We start from the raw sequence: 18,276 nt of genomic DNA, 5'->3' as shown, positions 1-18,276 counted from the left end.
GAGGTAGACTGTCCTCCTAAGCAACTGAGCAAGATTTAGTGTCTTACTGAATCCTGTTATCCACCCCATTTGCCTGCATCCAAGTGTTATTTTCTCTCATATTTTAAACTCATCACTTGTATAAGGACCAAAATGCTGTAATGTATCTGTAGCTGTTTAACAACAACAACCACTAGCAACTAGATCTCGCAGTACTGATGCGATCTTAAAAGATAAATTACTAGATATATCAGCAGAGGAAAACATTGGAGTGGAAATGATCTTATTGCTTCAGTTAACCTCAACAGCCAGTAAAGAAGGTAACAAAATTAAAAATTTGACACTATGCAAATACAAAATAACAAAATAATATACTCCATATTCTGAATGTAGAATATAAGGATACAAATCTTAGCTCACCTGTACGTTTTCTGCAAATCAGATGCTAGAATCCCAATGTCAACATACTGGCCACATCTACTACTTGCAAGGTACTAAAATGAAAAATTTTAAGAAGCAAATAAAATCTTTGTCAATAACTTCATCAGAATAGCTAGATCAAATATGCCTGTTTCAAATTCTTAATATAAAACATACATATATTCAACAATAAAATTCAAATATGCCTGTTTCAGATTCAACATCCTGTTTGAGTTTGTGAACTTGAGGAATGTGGGCCTGGCAAAGAGTCAAGTCAGGACCCTGAACTTCTGAAGAGTGAACTTCCACCTGTTTGAAGACCTAGTGGATGAGAGATCCCCTGAAACTCTGTCCTTAGGAACAAAGAAGTTAACAGAGCTGGCAACTCTTCTTAGAGCACAAGAGTTCTCTTTCCCCTGTGTAAGAAAGAGAGCAGGGAAGGCAGGAAAGTGGGATGGATGAGCAAGGACCTGCTGGGCAAAATGAGGCACAGGAGAGAAGGAAACGCACAGGCAGTGGAAGCAGGGACATGTGGCCTGGGAAGAGTACAGGGATGCTGTCCAGATGTGCAGGGATGGGATCAGGAAAGCCAAGGCACAGGAACTGAGCTTGGCAAGGGGTGCAAAGAATATCAAGAACGGTTTCTACAGGTGCATTGGTCAGAAAAAAAAAAAAAAAAAAGGCCAAGGAGAATCAATTTCCTTCTGTGATGGAGTGACTGCATCAGCTGACAAGGGAAGACCGACTGATGTCATCCACCTGCACACCTGTGAGGCCTTCGACATGGTCCCGTGTGACAGCCTGGAGAGAGGGATTTGAAGGGTGGGCCATTTGGTGGGTAAGGAATGCAGATGCCCACCCCCAAGCAGGCTGTGGACCTGTTGGAACAGGTCCCGAGGAGGGCCATGAGGACGATCAGAGGGCTGGAGCACCTCTCCTGTGAGGACAGGCTGAGAAAGCCGGGGCTGTTCGGCCTGGAGCAGAGCGGCGGCTGCCTCACGCGTTTCTGAGGGCCAGCGCTGCCATCTTGCCGCGCACGCCCCGCGCGTGTCTCCCCTGGGCGAGTCGCCTCACGCTCGGCAGCGGGAGGGGGGCAGAAAGCGAGAACCGCACCGAGGCGGCCTCCTCACGCCGCCGAGCCCGGATGTTAGGGCCGGCTGCTTCCCGCTCCAGCACCGGGAGAGGAAGGAAAGAAGGAGGGAGGGAGGTGCGAGCCCGTCCCCCGCCGCCCCCCGGCGCCCCGCACCTGCTTCACGCGCTGCTTCAGCCTCGGGTCCGCCCCCCGCGGCCGCACCCGGACCCGCATCGCCGCCGCCGGCCCCGTCCCAGCCGCCCCGTGCGGGAAGCCGGCCGCGGGGCCTCGACGTCCCGGCGTGCTGCGCGGCGACACCGGCGGGGCGGGGCGGGGCGGGCGGCGGCCGGGCCGCGATGGAGTCGGTGGTCTTCATCTTCTCGCTCATCGACTGCTGCGCGCTCATCTTCCTCGCCGTCTACTTCGTATCCTCGCCGTGCGGCACGGGGGGGGGGGGGGGGGGGAACTGCGGCTGGAGCGGGGCGGGCCGGGCCGGGCGCGGGCCCGGCGGCGGGGGCGCTATGGGGGCTGCCGGGGCCCGTTCGGCCGGGCGGCCGCAGCCCGGCGCCGGGGGGAATGGGTTGTGCCTGGGTGGGAGTGGTGGTGGGTACCCGGCTCTGATGGGAGGGGGAGGAAGCACGTTTCATGCCCGCACGGGCCTAAAAATTGCTGCCGTGCTCTCTGGTTATGGTGGGTAACTTGCTGGTTGAGGTGGGGGATCGTGGCAAGGGCACGCTGAGTTGCCGAAGCAGGGTTTCTGCGTTATTCCTACAAAAGCGTCTGCGGTCTTAGCTGGCGGGTGTTGTTGGAACATGACAGCGCTGATGCATCTATTTATTTGTTCCGGATTAAAAGGGAATCTGCTCTCATGCTCCAATCCTGGCGCTGTTTCGGAATTTACCTGGTTGTCCTAACAGAAAGAAGCACAGAAGCACCTGAAAGAATTTCATCTTAGACGGATAGGTTATTTGTTAGAATTGAAAGCCTTCATCTACTTTTTAAGAACGGAAAAAAAATTGCATGCTTTCCTTGAAGAAAAGGAACACGAGCTTTACAGGCTATAACGTGACAATGTGCACGTGTTGCATGTTAAGCATTTTTTGGTAGGACTGTCAGAAACTTTTGTATTTCAGGTGCTGAAAGTTCATGTGATAACAACATTGGCCTCTTGTTTCGTAGCAAAATGGGAAATTACCCAATGCTACTCTAAATGTGAAATAAGGAGATCTGGTTCTTGAAGCTGCAATAGCCAGCTTTATTGTGAGAGTTTAAAAAGTGCATTAACTTTTTCCTCCTTTTAAGGTTTTGCTCCAAGCATGGTAGTAATGATCGTGATACCGAAAATACTGAGTTTGCCTTCCTGGTCTGTTTTTAGTGTTGAACTGAACTTTAGCACTTGTGCAACAGTTGCTGCTGGAAAAAGTGCCATAAAATCATTTAGCCTGATAATAAAATATGGCCTGTCTTTCCACCTAAAGTAGGACTGAGTAGTGGCTAACTGAAATATGCCTTTGGCAGATTTGTTGAACAAGACAGCCTGCGCTGACAGCAGAGTGCTCACCCCAACATACTGGATGAAAATAAAGCTTAGAATATTTTGACTTCCTATACAATTTTTTCCTTATCATGAACTTCAGATAATTACGCTATCAGATTTGGAATGTGACTACATTAACGCGAGATCTTGCTGCTCAAAGCTCAATAAAGTAAATGATCGTTCTTTGCATTTAACGGGGTTTAAAAAAAAACAATCCATCATCTCAGCATCACAAATAACAGGAGTTTAATGTATATCTGAAGAGCTTGGATTGGCAATACTTATTCAAAGCATTTATCTTTTATCTCAGTCCACTTGTCTTTTCTGGGCTCCTGTCTTCCAGAAAATTAGCCACAAAAGGCTGTTCTGCTGATCTGTTCTGCTTGGTGCTCTGAGATGGGCTGCTTCTCTGAATCTGTGGGACTGAAACTTAACTCTTCCCAGAGCTCTCAAGTTTTCCTTTTTGTATGTGTGCCATTAAGTAGTGATGTCTACTCGTGGCTGAACTCAGCTCTTTCTAGCTACTTTCCCTGATACTTGTATATAATTCTTAACATCCTGAACATGTTTTGCTGTGATAAGGAAAAGTTCCATTTTAATCAAATCTGCTTGAAGCTGTTCTTAAATCCGTGTGACCTACCCACGTGGGTGTTCACTTTGATTTAAAGGTCTTTTCTTCCTTAATGTAAGAGAGAACACTACAGGATGCTCTCAAGCCAAAAATGTCCTCTTGGGCTGACCCGGTTTACCAATGTCAATTTTAATATTGATCAGTTTTCTTATCCATATCAAGTCTGAGGGTGTTTATATGTTCTGTGTCTGTGCAGACTTATGTGCTTCTTTCATTCCTACGTTAAATGTTCTCTGCAGTGACTTCAAATGTGCACTGTATTCTTTCTTAACTCGCTCTCTTAAGTGCATGTGTAATATAACTGTGTTTAAACAATGTTGTGTTTCTTTCTGGAAATTGCTGTGTTAAACACAGTACCTCTGTTTTAATACCTTAGGGCATGATTTCTGGCTTACTCATGTGCAGTCTGTCTGAGGGTATTAATTTCCCTGCACTGTGATGAAATCACATGCATCTGTGAGCTTTGTCAGTTTGATGTGATTAGAATCAGATGATAACTCCATGTAGATTTTTTTTTTTTAGAAAGAAATTTATATTTATCCATATAACCTTTTTTTTTTTCTTCCCTTTTTACAGTGGGTCATCCCAGAGGTGATTGGCCATGCTGTTGTAACTGTATTAATGCTTATTTCATTGCACTGGTTCATCTTTCTCCTTAATTTGCCAATAGCAACATGGAATATATATAGGTAAGTGTGAAGGGTTTTGTGTGCTTTTCATTCCCTGTTGCTAGTTTAGCTTTAAGTGTAGTATGAAGGTAATATGTCATACTGAGATGTTTCAGTTGTGTTCTTCAGTTCCTAAGTCTTCTAGTTAACAAAGCTCTCCTCTCCTTGCAATTAAAGTTAGAAGAAACCCAGTGGAGTAAATGATATAAAGCTTTTGGCCTTTCCTTGCGTTCTCTCTAATGCCCAGGAATCTTGATTTGTGAGTCATTCCTGAGTTTGTAGGAAATAATGGCGTGTTAGTTGGGATTTTGAGGTAGCACTGCAGACACAGTCGCTAATGTTTTTCATTCTGTGCCTACGTGCCTGATAGCGTTACCAGCACAAAGGCATTTAGACCAGCCTGAGTGATGGTTGTAGAGCCATCAGACTGTGGTGTTATCCAAAACACCCTCCTTTGTGTGCAGTCCTGTTTCTCCCCCTTGCGTGCTTGGACGCCCTTTGGGTCCACCATCTTGCCTGTTTATTTTTGGAAAGGTTTCCAGACTTTTCATGTTATGATACCTGCCAGTGTTACTGGTCTTTTCACCCTGGGCTGTCCACCACTTTGAAATGGTTTGCTTTCCACTAGAGGTTTGCATGAGGTAACACTGGAACTGTTGGTTCAAACTTGTGCGTTTTATTTTGTGTAATTGTGAAACGTTTGATATCACATAAGGCATAAAAAGTTAGCTACAATTCTTTTTTTCTCTGTACCTTGTTAACACTAACTATTTGCAGGGATTAGTTGTTTCTTAAATACAAGAGGTTTCATAGCTCATGAAAGAGAAGACTCCTTTCCTGATATTCTGATTGTTCTTCAGCAAAATAACTACGTACTTACGTCTTTTGTTTTCTGCAAAACTTCTAGTAAAGCCTTCAAATGTTTCTTAGTTGGAGAAACATGAGACAGTGTAACTTTTACAGTTAATGGCTGCATATTGCCTAGATGCAGAGGTGGGGATAGTTTTGTTTGGTCACCTGTATGCACAAATGTGTGTTTGTGCAACACAGTTGCACAAAATGAGTGATGTTCCCTTTGGTAGCTGGTGAGCGTAGTATTAGTATTTGCTATTTCTTTTTTGGTTAGACCGTTTCTACACAGACATTGAAGGGAGGAGGGGGGGGGGAGAGAGAGAGAGAATGTATTTTCTTTGAAATTTTGAGGATTTCTTACCTGAGTTTCCCCTTTGCTTCCTTCTAATGTGTTAAAGCAACATAATTTAACATTCCGTTAATATTTAAAGTGGCCACTTGCTTTCTCTTCTCAATCTGGTCAGAAGGAATTTTAAAAGCTATTGATTTCTGTTTCCATGCTTCAGGCAGTAAGCTTTGAATGTTTTGAACTGACAGCTCTCATTTTGTATTTGTCATTTGGAATACCCTAAAATCCTGATGTTTCCTCAAATTTAGATGTGCAATGCATATAATAAATGAATATGACAGTATAATACTTCGCCTATTCTGCCCCAAGAAGTCAAAATGTTAAGACTGCACTGTTAATCCTGCCTCATTTCTGAGGATCAGGGACCTTCACCCATGTTGGTAGCCTGGAGTATCCCATTCATGGTGAAGGAGCTAGAAGTTGGCAAAAGCAAGTATGTTTAGTATTATTAAGGGAATCTGATGATGTGGGATAGAACTTATATTTGACCCAGTCATTTAATGGACAAAGGGTATGGTAGTCAGAAAAATGGTGGATTGTAAAGTAGTTTGAATAAAGTGAAGAGAGGAAGTGTCAATGACTAAATTACAATCAAGTGGGAACAGATTGTGCAAACCTGTTACTGAGAGCTGCAAACTTCCAGCATCAGGTGGGTGTGTTTGAATTGTCTTCATATGTCACAGTATTTCAAGAAATAATTTCTGGAGTGAATTTCTGCAACAGGTCTAAGCGCAAGGTGCTGCACCTGGGTCACGGCCATCCCAGACATGAGTACAGGCTGGGCGAAGAACTCATTGAGAGCAGCCCTGCAGAGAAGGACTTCGGGGTTCTGGTGGACAAAAAGCTTGGCATGAGCCAGAAGTGCAAGCTTGCATCCTAGAAGGCGAACTGCGTCCTGGGCTGCATCAACAGAGGAGTGGGCAGCAGGATGAGGGAGGTGATTGTCCCCCTCTGCTCTGCCCTTGAGAGGCCCCACCTGGAGTGCTGCATCCAGGTCTGGGGCACCCAGCACAAGAAGGATGTGGGGCTGTTAGGGTGGGTCCAGAGGAGGTCTACAAAGATGATCAGAGGGCTGGAGCACCTCTCCTGTGAAGAAAGACTGAGAGCTGGGGGTGTTCAGCCTGAAGGAGGCAGCTCTGGGGGGACCTCATTGCAGCCTTTCAATACTTAGAAGAGTCTTATAAAAAAGACGGAGAGTGACTTTTTACATGGGCAGATAGTGATAGGACAAGGGGGAATGGTTTTAAACTAAAAGGGGGGAGATTTAGATGTTAGGAGGAAATTCTTCACTCAGAGGGTGGTGAGGCACTGGAACAGGTTGCCCATAGAGTTTGTGGACGCCTCATCCCTGGAGGTGTTCAAGGCCAGGTTGGACAATGCCCTGGTCAACCCGATGTAGTGGGTGCCATCCCGCTGACTTGTGTTTGTCAGCATCTAGCATCATCATGTCCATGACTACAGTTCCTTGGATGTGTAACATAAACTATACTAGATTGTGGGCCTCTTGGGAAAAATAACTCCTGAGTTCTGGAAGCTTTAATTAATTTGTGTCATTTAAGTGTCACTGCTCTTAAAACACAAATTGAATAAATACTATCTTTATGGTACTCATATCCTAGAGGTGTAAGAAAACTGCACTATATATCTTATTTCTAGGGTCAATTGATACAGGAAACTTGTATACTTCATTTTATTCCTATAAAATGTATTACATTTCCATTAAAATGGAAATTGGTGTTATAATTCTAACAATAGATCCATCACTTAAAGCTTCAAATTTAGAAGAGACTTTGAAACTGTAATTATTTCATGAGCTGTTCTTAATGGGACATAATTGTCTTTGTTAGTAGTTAAATACGTGTCAGTACTTTTTAGTGTTCCCGTGAAAATAAGAAAAATACTGTGGATTTATTTATGTATTTATTTCTGCTCCTATAGAACCTCTGTTCCCCTCCTATTACTGCAGTGAATGTTGCAAGATGGAGGGGGTGCTTTTTCTTTTGCTTGGTGACATTGTTCAAGTATATAAAGAAAATCTGTTCTGTTCAGAGACCTTGCTCTTGCTCCAGGTCTACGACTAGGAGTTAAATTACTGTGTAGAAAAAGAGCGTTTTTCCAGGAAGGTGGAAACTGTGAGATTTAAGTGAAATAATACTAATAATACTGTTCTAGACTGGGCTCAGCTGGAGTGACGGCTTCAAGTGCTTGCATTTCTTCTCTTGAGAAATGCTTATGATGAATGACCATGCTGTTGCTTGAATTTTCACAAGACACAAACATTTACTGTGCTGGATTTATTCTTCCTTTTGCTTACATTTCACTTTGTTTTACTCAGCTTCTGTTCTTATGTGGGTTTAGACAACAAGTACTCAAGTTCTGCCCAGTCTTTCAACCTGTCAGCCGTAGGAAAGCTGTGTATTTGCTGTGATAACACAGGATAGTTTTGCTAAAAATGGAAATAATACACAGATCCTTTATCTTATCCTATCTCCTTTTGACCAGCGGAGTTTGTGATTATCTATATAAATTTTCATAATAAAAACACTAATTCTTAAGGTTTTTTTTTCCAATCTCTTTCATTTAAAACATCTTTCCAGTGTGGGTAGAGGTTTTCTTCCCAACACTGAGTAATCACAAACAGCAATTAAAATGATCTGGAATTGGCTTTTAACTGGTAATTCTCCCATTTATACCTGGGAAGCTGGGCTAACAGTTTTAATACTGCTTGACCTCTGGATTGTCATTGTGGATTGTAGTGGCAGAGGTATGTACTGATATGTCCTGAGACTGAAATAGAATTTTAAAAAAGCTCACATTTAACTGGGAAACAACACTTTAGATGAAAGTCACTTCTGTGCAAATTCTTCTTCTCCCCTCCTCCTGACACCTCTTAATGTTTTGATGATTATACTTGTGTTGTTTTTTTCCTTAAACTTTCAGGTTCATTATGGTGCCAAGTGGAAACATGGGGGTATTTGATCCCACAGAGATCCATAACCGAGGACAACTGAAATCGCACATGAAGGAAGCCATGATTAAACTAGGCTTTCACCTGCTCTGTTTCTTCATGTACCTGTACAGGTTAGTTTCAAAAATTGCTCCCAAGGAACAAAGGAATTGTCTGCCAGCTATTTTTATTTCCCCTATTCTGCTCGTGCTGGTATTCATAATTCTTATCTTCTTCTGCTAACCTTCAGTAATATATTTTGACAGCTAACTACATGCTTATTATATGCTTTTATGCTTTCTGATCAAACATTGTTTGAAAACTCAGACTACTACTTAATCTCAAAACTACTATAAAAAAATATAAAGTTACATGATTTTAGCACCTAGAGTAAGCAGCCTATTTAGGCAGGGGCTAATCTTGAGGACAAAGTTATTTTCTAAAACAGAATTTGTGAAATAAAAGTGGTCTGGTTAAGTTACAACCTAATGAGTTCTGTGATGGGGGCACTTACTACAAGGTAGAAGAACTATTGTTCTTCTACTGCAATATTACTTCTGCAGTCCTTGTCTTCATAAGTAACACAAGTAGCACAGTTGCCTTGACTTTCTATTTCAGAATCAAGTGCAATTTACTAAAAGTGATAGCTGTTCCTACTTGCATATGCTTCAGTAATACACTGGGTCTCATGTTTTCTGTTTTGTCACAGTATGATTCTGGCTTTGATAAATGATTGAGAAGTTGAGAAAGAACCATTAGCTGCCAAATTGGGTCATCACTCCAGTGACTGGTTGTGGAGCCACAGACACCTTCTGAATATACCTAGACCAGTGTCGTCATGCAGTATATTTTTCCTTTTTGAACAAGAAATATTTTTCTGTATTTTTAACATAAAATATTTTCAAAAGACATTGGATTTGTGTAGCAGTTGTTTTTGTTCCTTCTTAAAACCCAAATGGCTGTAGCTGCTGCTTTTGTAAAGTGAAATCCTTTCTTACAGAACCGATCTTATGGGAATGAAAAGATGAGAGGGAAACTCATTTCAGCAGCTTAGGCTGACAATAGTACTAGTTCTAGAACAAATTTAAGAGCAGTTCTAATGCCTATTTCTTACCGAAAGTGTCAGGATATGCCTCTGGCAGTCAAGCTGTCCAATTAGCCTGGTTTGAAGCTGTCCTTGGAACATCGATTTCAAAGCAGAACACTAGCACAGCTCGCATCTTTGTGTTGTTTTGTTCTCAGCTAAAAAGCAATGGAATAAAAGTTGTGCTTTTTCTCATTTTCCATTCTCTCTCCCCCCCACCCCAACCTGTATAAAGTCTGGTGTATGGCAGAATTAAGGTCACTGTGACACTTGTAAGAGTGGAAAAACATGTTGCTGCAGATAAATGTAACACTTGTAAAGCAAGTGATACTTGTTTTTTTTCCCTTCAACTCCTGTTTTGTCATTTAAATATATCATAGACCTCCCTGTAGAGTAAATAGTGCATCAGGGTTGGAGTCAGTAATGGAGCAAAAGACCATCTGTAGTCACTACTCCATGAACCTGCTTTAATCCTATCCAGTGAGGTGAATCAAGAATGTCTACTTAAGAGAGGTGATCTGTTAAACCATAACCCAGATATCCCCACATTTCTGATGTGATTCTGCTTCAAAGGCACGAAGACATTTAAGTACTTTTTGTGCAGCTCTTACATCACTGTTAAGTACACAAACCTGAGTTAGTACCCTCGCTATCCAACTTCTTTTTACATGAGCATAAAAACAGATTTTTTTTTTAAACAAATGTATCAAGTGAAATACTTAAAAATCCAAATCTTTAATTGAAGTCCTAAGAAGGAAAAACTCAGATTTTAAGAACTTGTCATGCTTTACTGTATGGCTATAGTTAGCATATTGTATTGGTCTTAACGTGGTATCTGTGTGCAACAGCTTGCTTTTGTGAGCAGGTGGTAAAAAGACAGCACTGAAGCTTGATTTCTGTAGTTATCTTACACTCACTATTTGTTCTAGGATAAGTTTGGTCTTAAATTTATGATAGATGGAGTCCATGTTCAGCTGTTGTAAAGACCAAAAACTACTGAAAAGCATGCTCATTAGAAAACAGCTACCACAGCTACATGCAAGTGACTACCTGACACCACTGCAAAACAAAACTACAGCAAACATTGCCTTTACTCCAGATAGGACGTAGGTCTGTAAAAAGGAGAGAACAAATAAAACTTCAAGAGAAAAGTCACCGACTTTTGTAGCAGCTTACATGGTAGGCAAATATCTTATTTGTAGGTGAAGACAATTTAACTTAATTGACTTATAGCCTCTTGTATATTCCTGTGAGGAAAAAAAAACACCACATACCTACACTGTTTTATTTATTAGAAGGGCAAAGTCAGTAAGCTGGTTCAGTCCTTGCTGTAGTGCCAGCAGTAGATACATTTCATTAATGAAGTTTATGTAAGTTCCACACTGAGAACCATGACAAGTAACCTGCAGTCCCCTCACTTAAAACTAGCAGGTTTTTTTAATCTTATTCTAAAAGATGGATTCTGAGATAAGAACTTTATTAGTAATTAAAATATTTCTAAGATACAGTAGTTAGAAATCATTGAAGACAATTACAATAACGACATTAGCTAGGGCAGACGCCTTCCCCCGTGGAACCAGTAAAAGATCTCTCTCTCACTCTGAAAAGCTCCTATCCCCCTCTACTTCATGAAATGTTTCTTCAGAGATGGGAGTGGGACATGGAAAGGTGAAGGAAAAGAGCAATATCTGGGGGGAAAAAAAAGGGGTAGCATGCATCTTAATTCAGATGCCTGACCTTAAGGGATGTTATTGTGGATTCTTCCCTGCTTCCCTCCTCAAGAATGAATTGCTAACCACAACAGAGCAAGAATTATGTCTATGTATGCTGTCAAACATTAAGCAAACTATACTTTTAGATGAATACAAGTTTTCCATCATGTTTTTTTTTTAAATTCTCTGTTCATTCGTCTCTAACAACTTTTTCCAATTGCTGTAAAAACCTTAGATGCAGATTCTAGAGACCACAATTCTGCTGAGTCATTACACTACTAATTTTGAGCCTGATTTGCTGTATAAGTCATTTTCTGCCTTAACAGTGACCTTCACAGAGCTCAGAGTCAACAACAGGAAAAATGTAATTGCTAAAAAAAACCTTGAACTATTGAGATTCTAACTTCTGAGCAAGGTTGTTAAGCTCTTTTCCACGCTCACAGGCTAGAGCCTAGTTAGCTTGCTACAGTGTCAGTACTTCAACTCCTTACAGTGATTGGATAGCTGTTGTAGTACTGCAGTTGGGAGAGGAGGATTAATTAAGATAGGGGAAAATGTGCTAATCAATCAATACAGTTGTGGACTGCTGATTATTTAGCTAGTTTTATCAGTGAATGTACTTACCTTCTCACCTTTCTCAAGCCAAAAAAACAAGTTTCCTTTATCTGCTATATGGATAATTTTTGGCTGAATTGGGTCTGCAATCTAACAACCCTTCTACAAATACTAGTACCCAAGGGAAAGAGCAAGAACAGGTACGTGGAAAGGGATATGGCATGACCATCTTGTTTGCAGCTGCATTTAAGACACGGTTATGAAAACACTACATAACTTGGAGGGAATAAAAGTTGATAGAAAGGTGCTACTGGAGGCCATAAAGACCTTTTTCTAAACAAATGTAGAAGCTGAAAAGAACTGAATGCATTTCACCAAAAGGTCTGAGTTTGGAAAACCTACCTGAAAGCAAATTTAGGCACAGCTTTCATTTAGCAGAACATTAGCTAATAAAAATGCCTACAACACCAGTATATGCAAAATGCAGGACAAAGATGAGATTCCATTCTACTGCACAAGGAGGAGAGACAAGGTTAGATGGAACAAAAAAAGCAACAGCTGAGAATTAGCTGCAAGAGCTACAAGAGCTGCTTAGGTCAACTTCAGATGAAAGAGGTCCCTGATTCCTAGTTACTGGTAGTTGGCGAGAAACATCTGAGCAAGAAATGGAAGTACTTTAAAAGCACCTTGTTAATTATGGGAGAGTATTTTGTAGGTATAACTGAGTTACAGTTAACAACCTGCGTAAGATACCTAAGCAAGCTCCAGCATTAAAGAATCAAGGTTCTCACTGAGACTCAAAGGAGCAGACGTTCAACAATGCAGATAAGCACAGAATGGGACACAGGCAAGTAGTGTGCTAAATGGCATAAATGTACAGTCAAAACAGAAGTGTTGGGTAGATTAGAGCCAGGCATCAAAAACCAGAAAGCCTGCACACAACAGGAGGGAGCTCATCTTCAGCTGAACTGCCACAAATAATTTTTCATCTCAAGGAAATAAAATGCTACAAACATGGAAGAATTCTATAATTAGTGATCAAGAAATGAACATCCCAGTGATAGTCACATAAGTGAAGTTTAGGAAACTAAGAACTATTCATTCCAGTTATTTATTCTGTTTATTGAATTGAAAGAAAGGGAATACAAACATTTCTGTTAAGTGCTGTGCACCAACATGGAAAAGTGTATTTTTTTTTTTAAAAATCCTAATAAATCAGAAGTTAATGTAGTTCCAATTGAACAATTTGTAAAGATATGTTTAAAATACTACACATTTATAAAATAAAAAAGTTAAAACGGTGTTCTGTAAATAATTAGTAAAACAAGTGAAAATAAATACGAGACCCAAAGTTCTTATGTTTTTAATGTAATATAGCAAAGAATTTTAACTACTTAATATAATCCAAGGAGAGTAACAAAATCCAGAAAGTTTTAAGAACGCAATCCTTTGAAACATTTAATATCAGTCCATAGCAAATAGTCATTACATACCAAAAGCTCTAGTGTTAAACTAGTTCCACCACAACTCCATATAATCTTGACAACTTAGAAATCTTGAGATCAACAATAAAGTTCTTTTCTTGATCTCTACAGCTTGGTTTGTAAGTACATACATGCTTTGAGGATCCATTTTGTCCCATATTTTTTCAAGGAGCCAATAGCTTTTTCCATCTGTGCCTAAAAATGTTAAGATTCATATCTACCACATACCCTAACAATGAAAAATGTTTAAGAAAAAGATGGGGCACAATGAATTTCAAATTTATAAAAATATACTGATATTAACCAAAACCTTCAGGTCAAAGGACACTTCACATACACACGACTTAAAGTATGCAATAAAACATGACAAGTACCTAGAACATTTGGTTCTATGCCTGTTTATGTAACACATGCACACACACATTCATACCAGTGGGAGGAACACTCTCACAAACTTTTTATTGAATCCAGATATTGAATCCGGAGTGATAAACAGAAAACTTGTCTACAGTTTATTTCAACAACTAGAGGCAGCTACTGCAGCAGTAGTTCAAACACTGCACACTTCAATTAAGTCCACCCTGTTTAAAAAAGTGTCAGAGTTAATCTTTTTGTTTTCTAAATATCGTTAAAAGTAGCAGTTTTCAAAATCAACGTATGGCAGCTGAAAATGGTCTCGAGCCAATGTGGAAAAGACAGGGTGAAGTAAAAAGGAGGGTTAGCCGTTTATGGGATGGATGTTCCTCTTAATTGTCTCAAAAATAAAACAAAGCCAACAACAATGAAAACCATTTAGCAAATACAAGTGTATTTTGTAGCTAACAATATGGACAAACTATTGAAAGTGCATTTTTCCTCCTCCCCCTTGAGTTACAGTAGTTTGTCAGTAAATCCAGCTTTTCATGTTCATTCTTCTTTCCCTACCTCCCCAAATGGGTCTACAACATCTCCCCTTCAAACTATAGCTAATTATATGAGTCCTTGCTTCGTACTAAGGAAGTCCTGCTAACTGATTTTGGGTGGGAGCATTGCTTATCAGTGTAAGGAGATACAACTAGACCCAACCTCCAAGAGCATACTGAATTTTATTAAACGTTACCTGTTCGAAGCCAACTTGAAGTAACTGGCAAGATCTGGATAGATTTCTAGCTTGCATCTTTGCTCTAATCATAAAAAAGAAGTCAACTTTAAAGTTGGAGAACTTGAGAAAAAACAGGGAATTTAAACAAAGGTGTAATTGCCCCCTACTACCTCCCCCCATACCCAAAGAAGGACAAATTTAGCATGACTGCTTATCTTCCCTTTTGTGCTCCATTGTGCCTTGAAAATTACTTACCTGAACAGCTACAGAGCATTCCGATAATAAAATGCTTTAGCATTTTTATTTATTAAAAAGAAAAAAAAATCTGCCTTTAACAATAACCTGCAGCTACCGTATTTTAAGCTAACAGCTTATCAAAGTTACAAAAGAGTAGTACACACTTACAGTATTTTCCTCTCTAAAATCATAGGTCTGTTCACCAGAAATACAGTAATTTATTGCAGGTGTGCAGTTGTTCCAGCCTTAGACTCCAGCCTATGAACATTTTTAAGCACATGGAAATCAACACATCGCAAGTGAGCAAGCTTATTACCCCATCCCCCACCCCCCATCTCATTTTATAGTCTGTGCACAAAAAGTATTGGTACTTTTCAATTCACATAGTGTGAATATGTGACATGTTAGGAATAGTCTTGGTTCCTCTTTAATTGACATTTAGAATGGTTCTCACTACCACTAGACCTATAGCGTAAGCTTATTGTGGGACCAGGTACTGTGGTAAAATAAAGATTACTCTCACTTTCTCTAATCTCCACACATCATCTGTGATAAGCAGAGATCTATGCAATACGGTATTATTTAGACACTAGAAAGAATGCCATCTATACGATAAAGGAGCTTTCCCTTATATTGCATAGTTTCACCACAAAACTAAATTAAAGCAGATACACCAAGAACATATGTTTCTCCTTAACTTGCTTCTAAATCCCTGATGTGTTTTGTTTTTGTTTTTTTTAAGAGGTACATACCAAGTCCAGAAGAGAAAACCCAGAATGGAGGTCAGGTTTTGGTAGTAGTAAGTTAAATTTTTAATTACAATGCATTGCAGTAGAAAATAGGCATCAGGTCATACATACCCCCACATAGCTTGTACCAGGTAAGGAGTCTTGGCCAGGTATGGCCAGCCATATTAAAAATGCCTGTTGAAGTGGATGTGAGACTTTAAATCTAAACTTGAGACTTGATCCAGCCTTCAACACCTGCCTAAATTTCCCACTAAGTCCCATGAGTATGAGGTAAGCAAATAGTGCGAGACGGCTGTACACAGTATCTTTGTTAAGAGACACCAAAACCAGCATTATTCTCCTCCCCCCTGCTCTCCCTAAATAACGCTTCATTTAAAAACATGAGTTCCAGAGTAATACAGGGATAACTTCCACAGATTCGCATACTAGCATCACTTAAGAATTATACCATGTTTTGAAGATAGAAAATACTGTTTGCAATTTAGGTATTCAATATTTATTTAAAACCTGGAGGTTTATTTTACTAAAAATTAACCTTAGGAAAGTTGTCTGCTTCTCTGCAACACTGATGCCACAGACAAGATTGACCAATCTTATGCTGTCCGAACTAGCAACAGAAACAAACAGCTGCTTCTAAAACTAGCTAATGGAAGGAGGAACTGATTTGTAGTCTTCAGTTTACATACATACTCCCAGTATGCTATAACTCCCATAATTGCTATCAGCGCAATTCCCCTTAAGAAAAAATGAACTAGGTTGAAGATAAGAATGTTAAGTTCCTACTTCATTTTGGAGGTACTAAACCAGAAATGAGTATGTCAGATTCAGGGCTGGTTTCAACAAGAAGATTGGAATCTTCAATCATGTTTCAGATGACACACAGGGCAAGGAAAAACACCGCCACCTGATTGCTGGAATCTAAAAAAAATCCAACCCATTAAATTTTGTTTCTTTGGGAAAGAAAAAGGGACTGTTTATGTTAAACACCACATTCCCACTCAAAGCAGCTACACTGCTCTTCCCAGGAACTCTGGCAAACCTTCCCCCACCCTTCTTCCACACATGACTAATAAGGTCACTAGATTACCGTCTCATTAAAGGATGAAGTCCACACTTCCATTCACATCATTCTTGGTGACACGCCCTTTCCTGCTCCCTCTTTACTTCACAGCACTACCAACACTACCTTTCCACCCATGGTAGAAAATGGACTCCAGCGCCATCCCACAATGAATTTGTGTGTAGTGCAGAAGCATTGAGATGCCAGGCCATCTGTTTATTGAAGACAAAAACCACACGTGATGTCTTTCTCTTTTCTAAACATGGCATATTAGTGGAACTGTTCCTAAATGCGTCAAGATGTTCACAGCACCAGCTTGCAACAAGGTCTAGGAGAGACATTTAAATTTGCAAACTTAAAAGTATATTTTCAGAAAGAAAATCTATACATCTTTGTTTATCAAATTAAGTTTTCCTTCATAACACAAGTATTACTTATGATTTGAATGTTAATTACTTTTACAAAATGTTGACTTTGTGAAGAAAGTATTCAAAACATTCTTTTGTTGAGGTGTAGCCTACCTTTAATCCGTATTGTTGCATATATTTATGTAATTAAAAAGAAGACCTTGTCTTGTTTAAACTCTTAGTCTGGTGGTGTACTCTGAACACTTCTTTTTTTTCGCTAAATAATACGATTTATCTGTTAATATGGACAGTGAGTTTCTCTTTCTAAAACAACCTTTACTGACTACATAAAGTTCCTTCCAGCCACTGCTTTTGATCGGGTCTCAAGACACTCTGGAAGAGCATCAGTGATACCACATTTTACAACACTTCTTGCATCGTTTTAGTTCCAAATGTATACAAATGAAGTCATTTTAATCCTATAAATAATTTATTTTTAAAAAATTGTGCTGTTAACCCCTTTGCAGGGCAACGAGCTATGTGAAAAGTACAAAACTTTTTGTCAAATGTGATATTCAGAGTGCTTTTGACATAGTTCATTGGTTTATCTCAATTTATATGCGCAACGGGCAAGGCTAGAATCCATGAACCAAGCTGCAAAGATCTCAAGCTAAGTAAGGCGGAGAGATTCGAGAAACAAGAGAAGGAAATACTTTCCTATCCAATGTATACTCTTCAGACTAAAGCACTCTTTCTATCAAGCCTTCTAAACTGTTAAATAAAGTGTTCCAAACAAGCATTTAAACTTCATTACACAGAAGAGCAACAAGAACAGTAGCCTGCCAGACAAAAAGGCAGGAGGGAAAAATATATAGAGTTCAATGGTTAGCCTGAATGTAGCACAGTTCTTCACAACGATGGGGGGGGTAATTTCAACACGGTGTCCAACAACGTTCTAACGACGTGCTTCATCTCGACTGGTTACTATGAAGCAAGGTGGTAAATGTTTGGCCCCAATCGGGCTTCAGAAATGGTTCTTTTTCATGACGAGCATGTCTGTCCAGCTATCAATCATGTTTGTTTGCACCAAATCCCAAGCCATTTAAAATACGACTAATTAAGTTAAACTGAAGTCGTCCTGCTCCAAATTCGCCATCAACTATCCATGCTACTGCATTCCTCTGAGCAAAAACAAAAAAAGAGAAAAAAATCACACCTTGAAGATTTTATCCAGTAGTTAATATTCCTATTATAAGGTCTCTAATACAGTGTATTTACATAAGTTTAGTGAGCATGCATTACTTAATGGAACTTACAGTATAACTACATCCTACATTAAAAATTAGCAATTTTAGGTATAATTATTCATATTAATTTAAAGATTAATTTAGCATGTTATCTGTTGGTACACAGAAATCATCTTTTGCAGAAGATATCAATAAATTACATACATTTGCATTCAAGTTCCTGGGGCTCCTGCTAATTACAATGCTGTCATCCATTTAAGATTCC

General features: G+C 39.9%; 3 protein-coding genes across 4 annotated transcripts in view; 1 reads left to right on the top strand and 2 right to left on the bottom strand.

The window, feature by feature from the left end:
- Positions 1-1,896, bottom strand: part of NVL (nuclear VCP like) — a 48,105-nt gene extending 46,209 nt beyond the window's left edge. Inside the window, exons 1-2 of one of the 2 annotated variants that reach the window (XM_040551318.1) lie at positions 1,646-1,896; positions 400-473 (exon numbers count right to left, since the gene is read on the bottom strand). In XM_040551318.1, the coding sequence (XP_040407252.1) occupies positions 400-473; positions 1,646-1,705 (134 nt within the window). In that variant the 5' untranslated portion in view covers positions 1,706-1,896. Of the gene's footprint in view, positions 1-399; positions 474-1,258; positions 1,536-1,645 lie in introns of those variants that run through there. The other variant, XM_040551319.1, reaches the window with a different exon arrangement.
- Positions 1,528-9,366, top strand: CNIH4 (cornichon family AMPA receptor auxiliary protein 4). Its single transcript, XM_040551322.1, has 4 exons — positions 1,528-1,546; positions 4,216-4,328; positions 8,449-8,589; positions 9,165-9,366. Exons 1-4 carry the CDS (start codon positions 1,544-1,546, stop codon positions 9,190-9,192), a joined length of 285 nt encoding a protein of 94 aa, XP_040407256.1. The 5' UTR covers positions 1,528-1,543; the 3' UTR covers positions 9,193-9,366.
- A 3,544-nt stretch (positions 9,367-12,910) lies between these two features.
- The window catches only part of WDR26 (WD repeat domain 26), a 33,638-nt gene continuing 28,272 nt past the window's right edge, over positions 12,911-18,276 (bottom strand). Inside the window, 1 exon segment of the mRNA XM_040551320.1 lies at positions 12,911-17,945. Coding sequence (XP_040407254.1) covers positions 17,920-17,945 — 26 coding nt within the window. The 3' untranslated portion in view covers positions 12,911-17,919.

This window comes from Cygnus olor, chromosome 3 (genome assembly GCF_009769625.2).
Source record: "Cygnus olor isolate bCygOlo1 chromosome 3, bCygOlo1.pri.v2, whole genome shotgun sequence".
Classification (NCBI taxonomy): domain Eukaryota; kingdom Metazoa; phylum Chordata; class Aves; order Anseriformes; family Anatidae; genus Cygnus; species Cygnus olor.
Note: the sequence above shows the minus strand (reverse complement) of the source record. Positions and strands in the feature narration are given on the sequence as shown.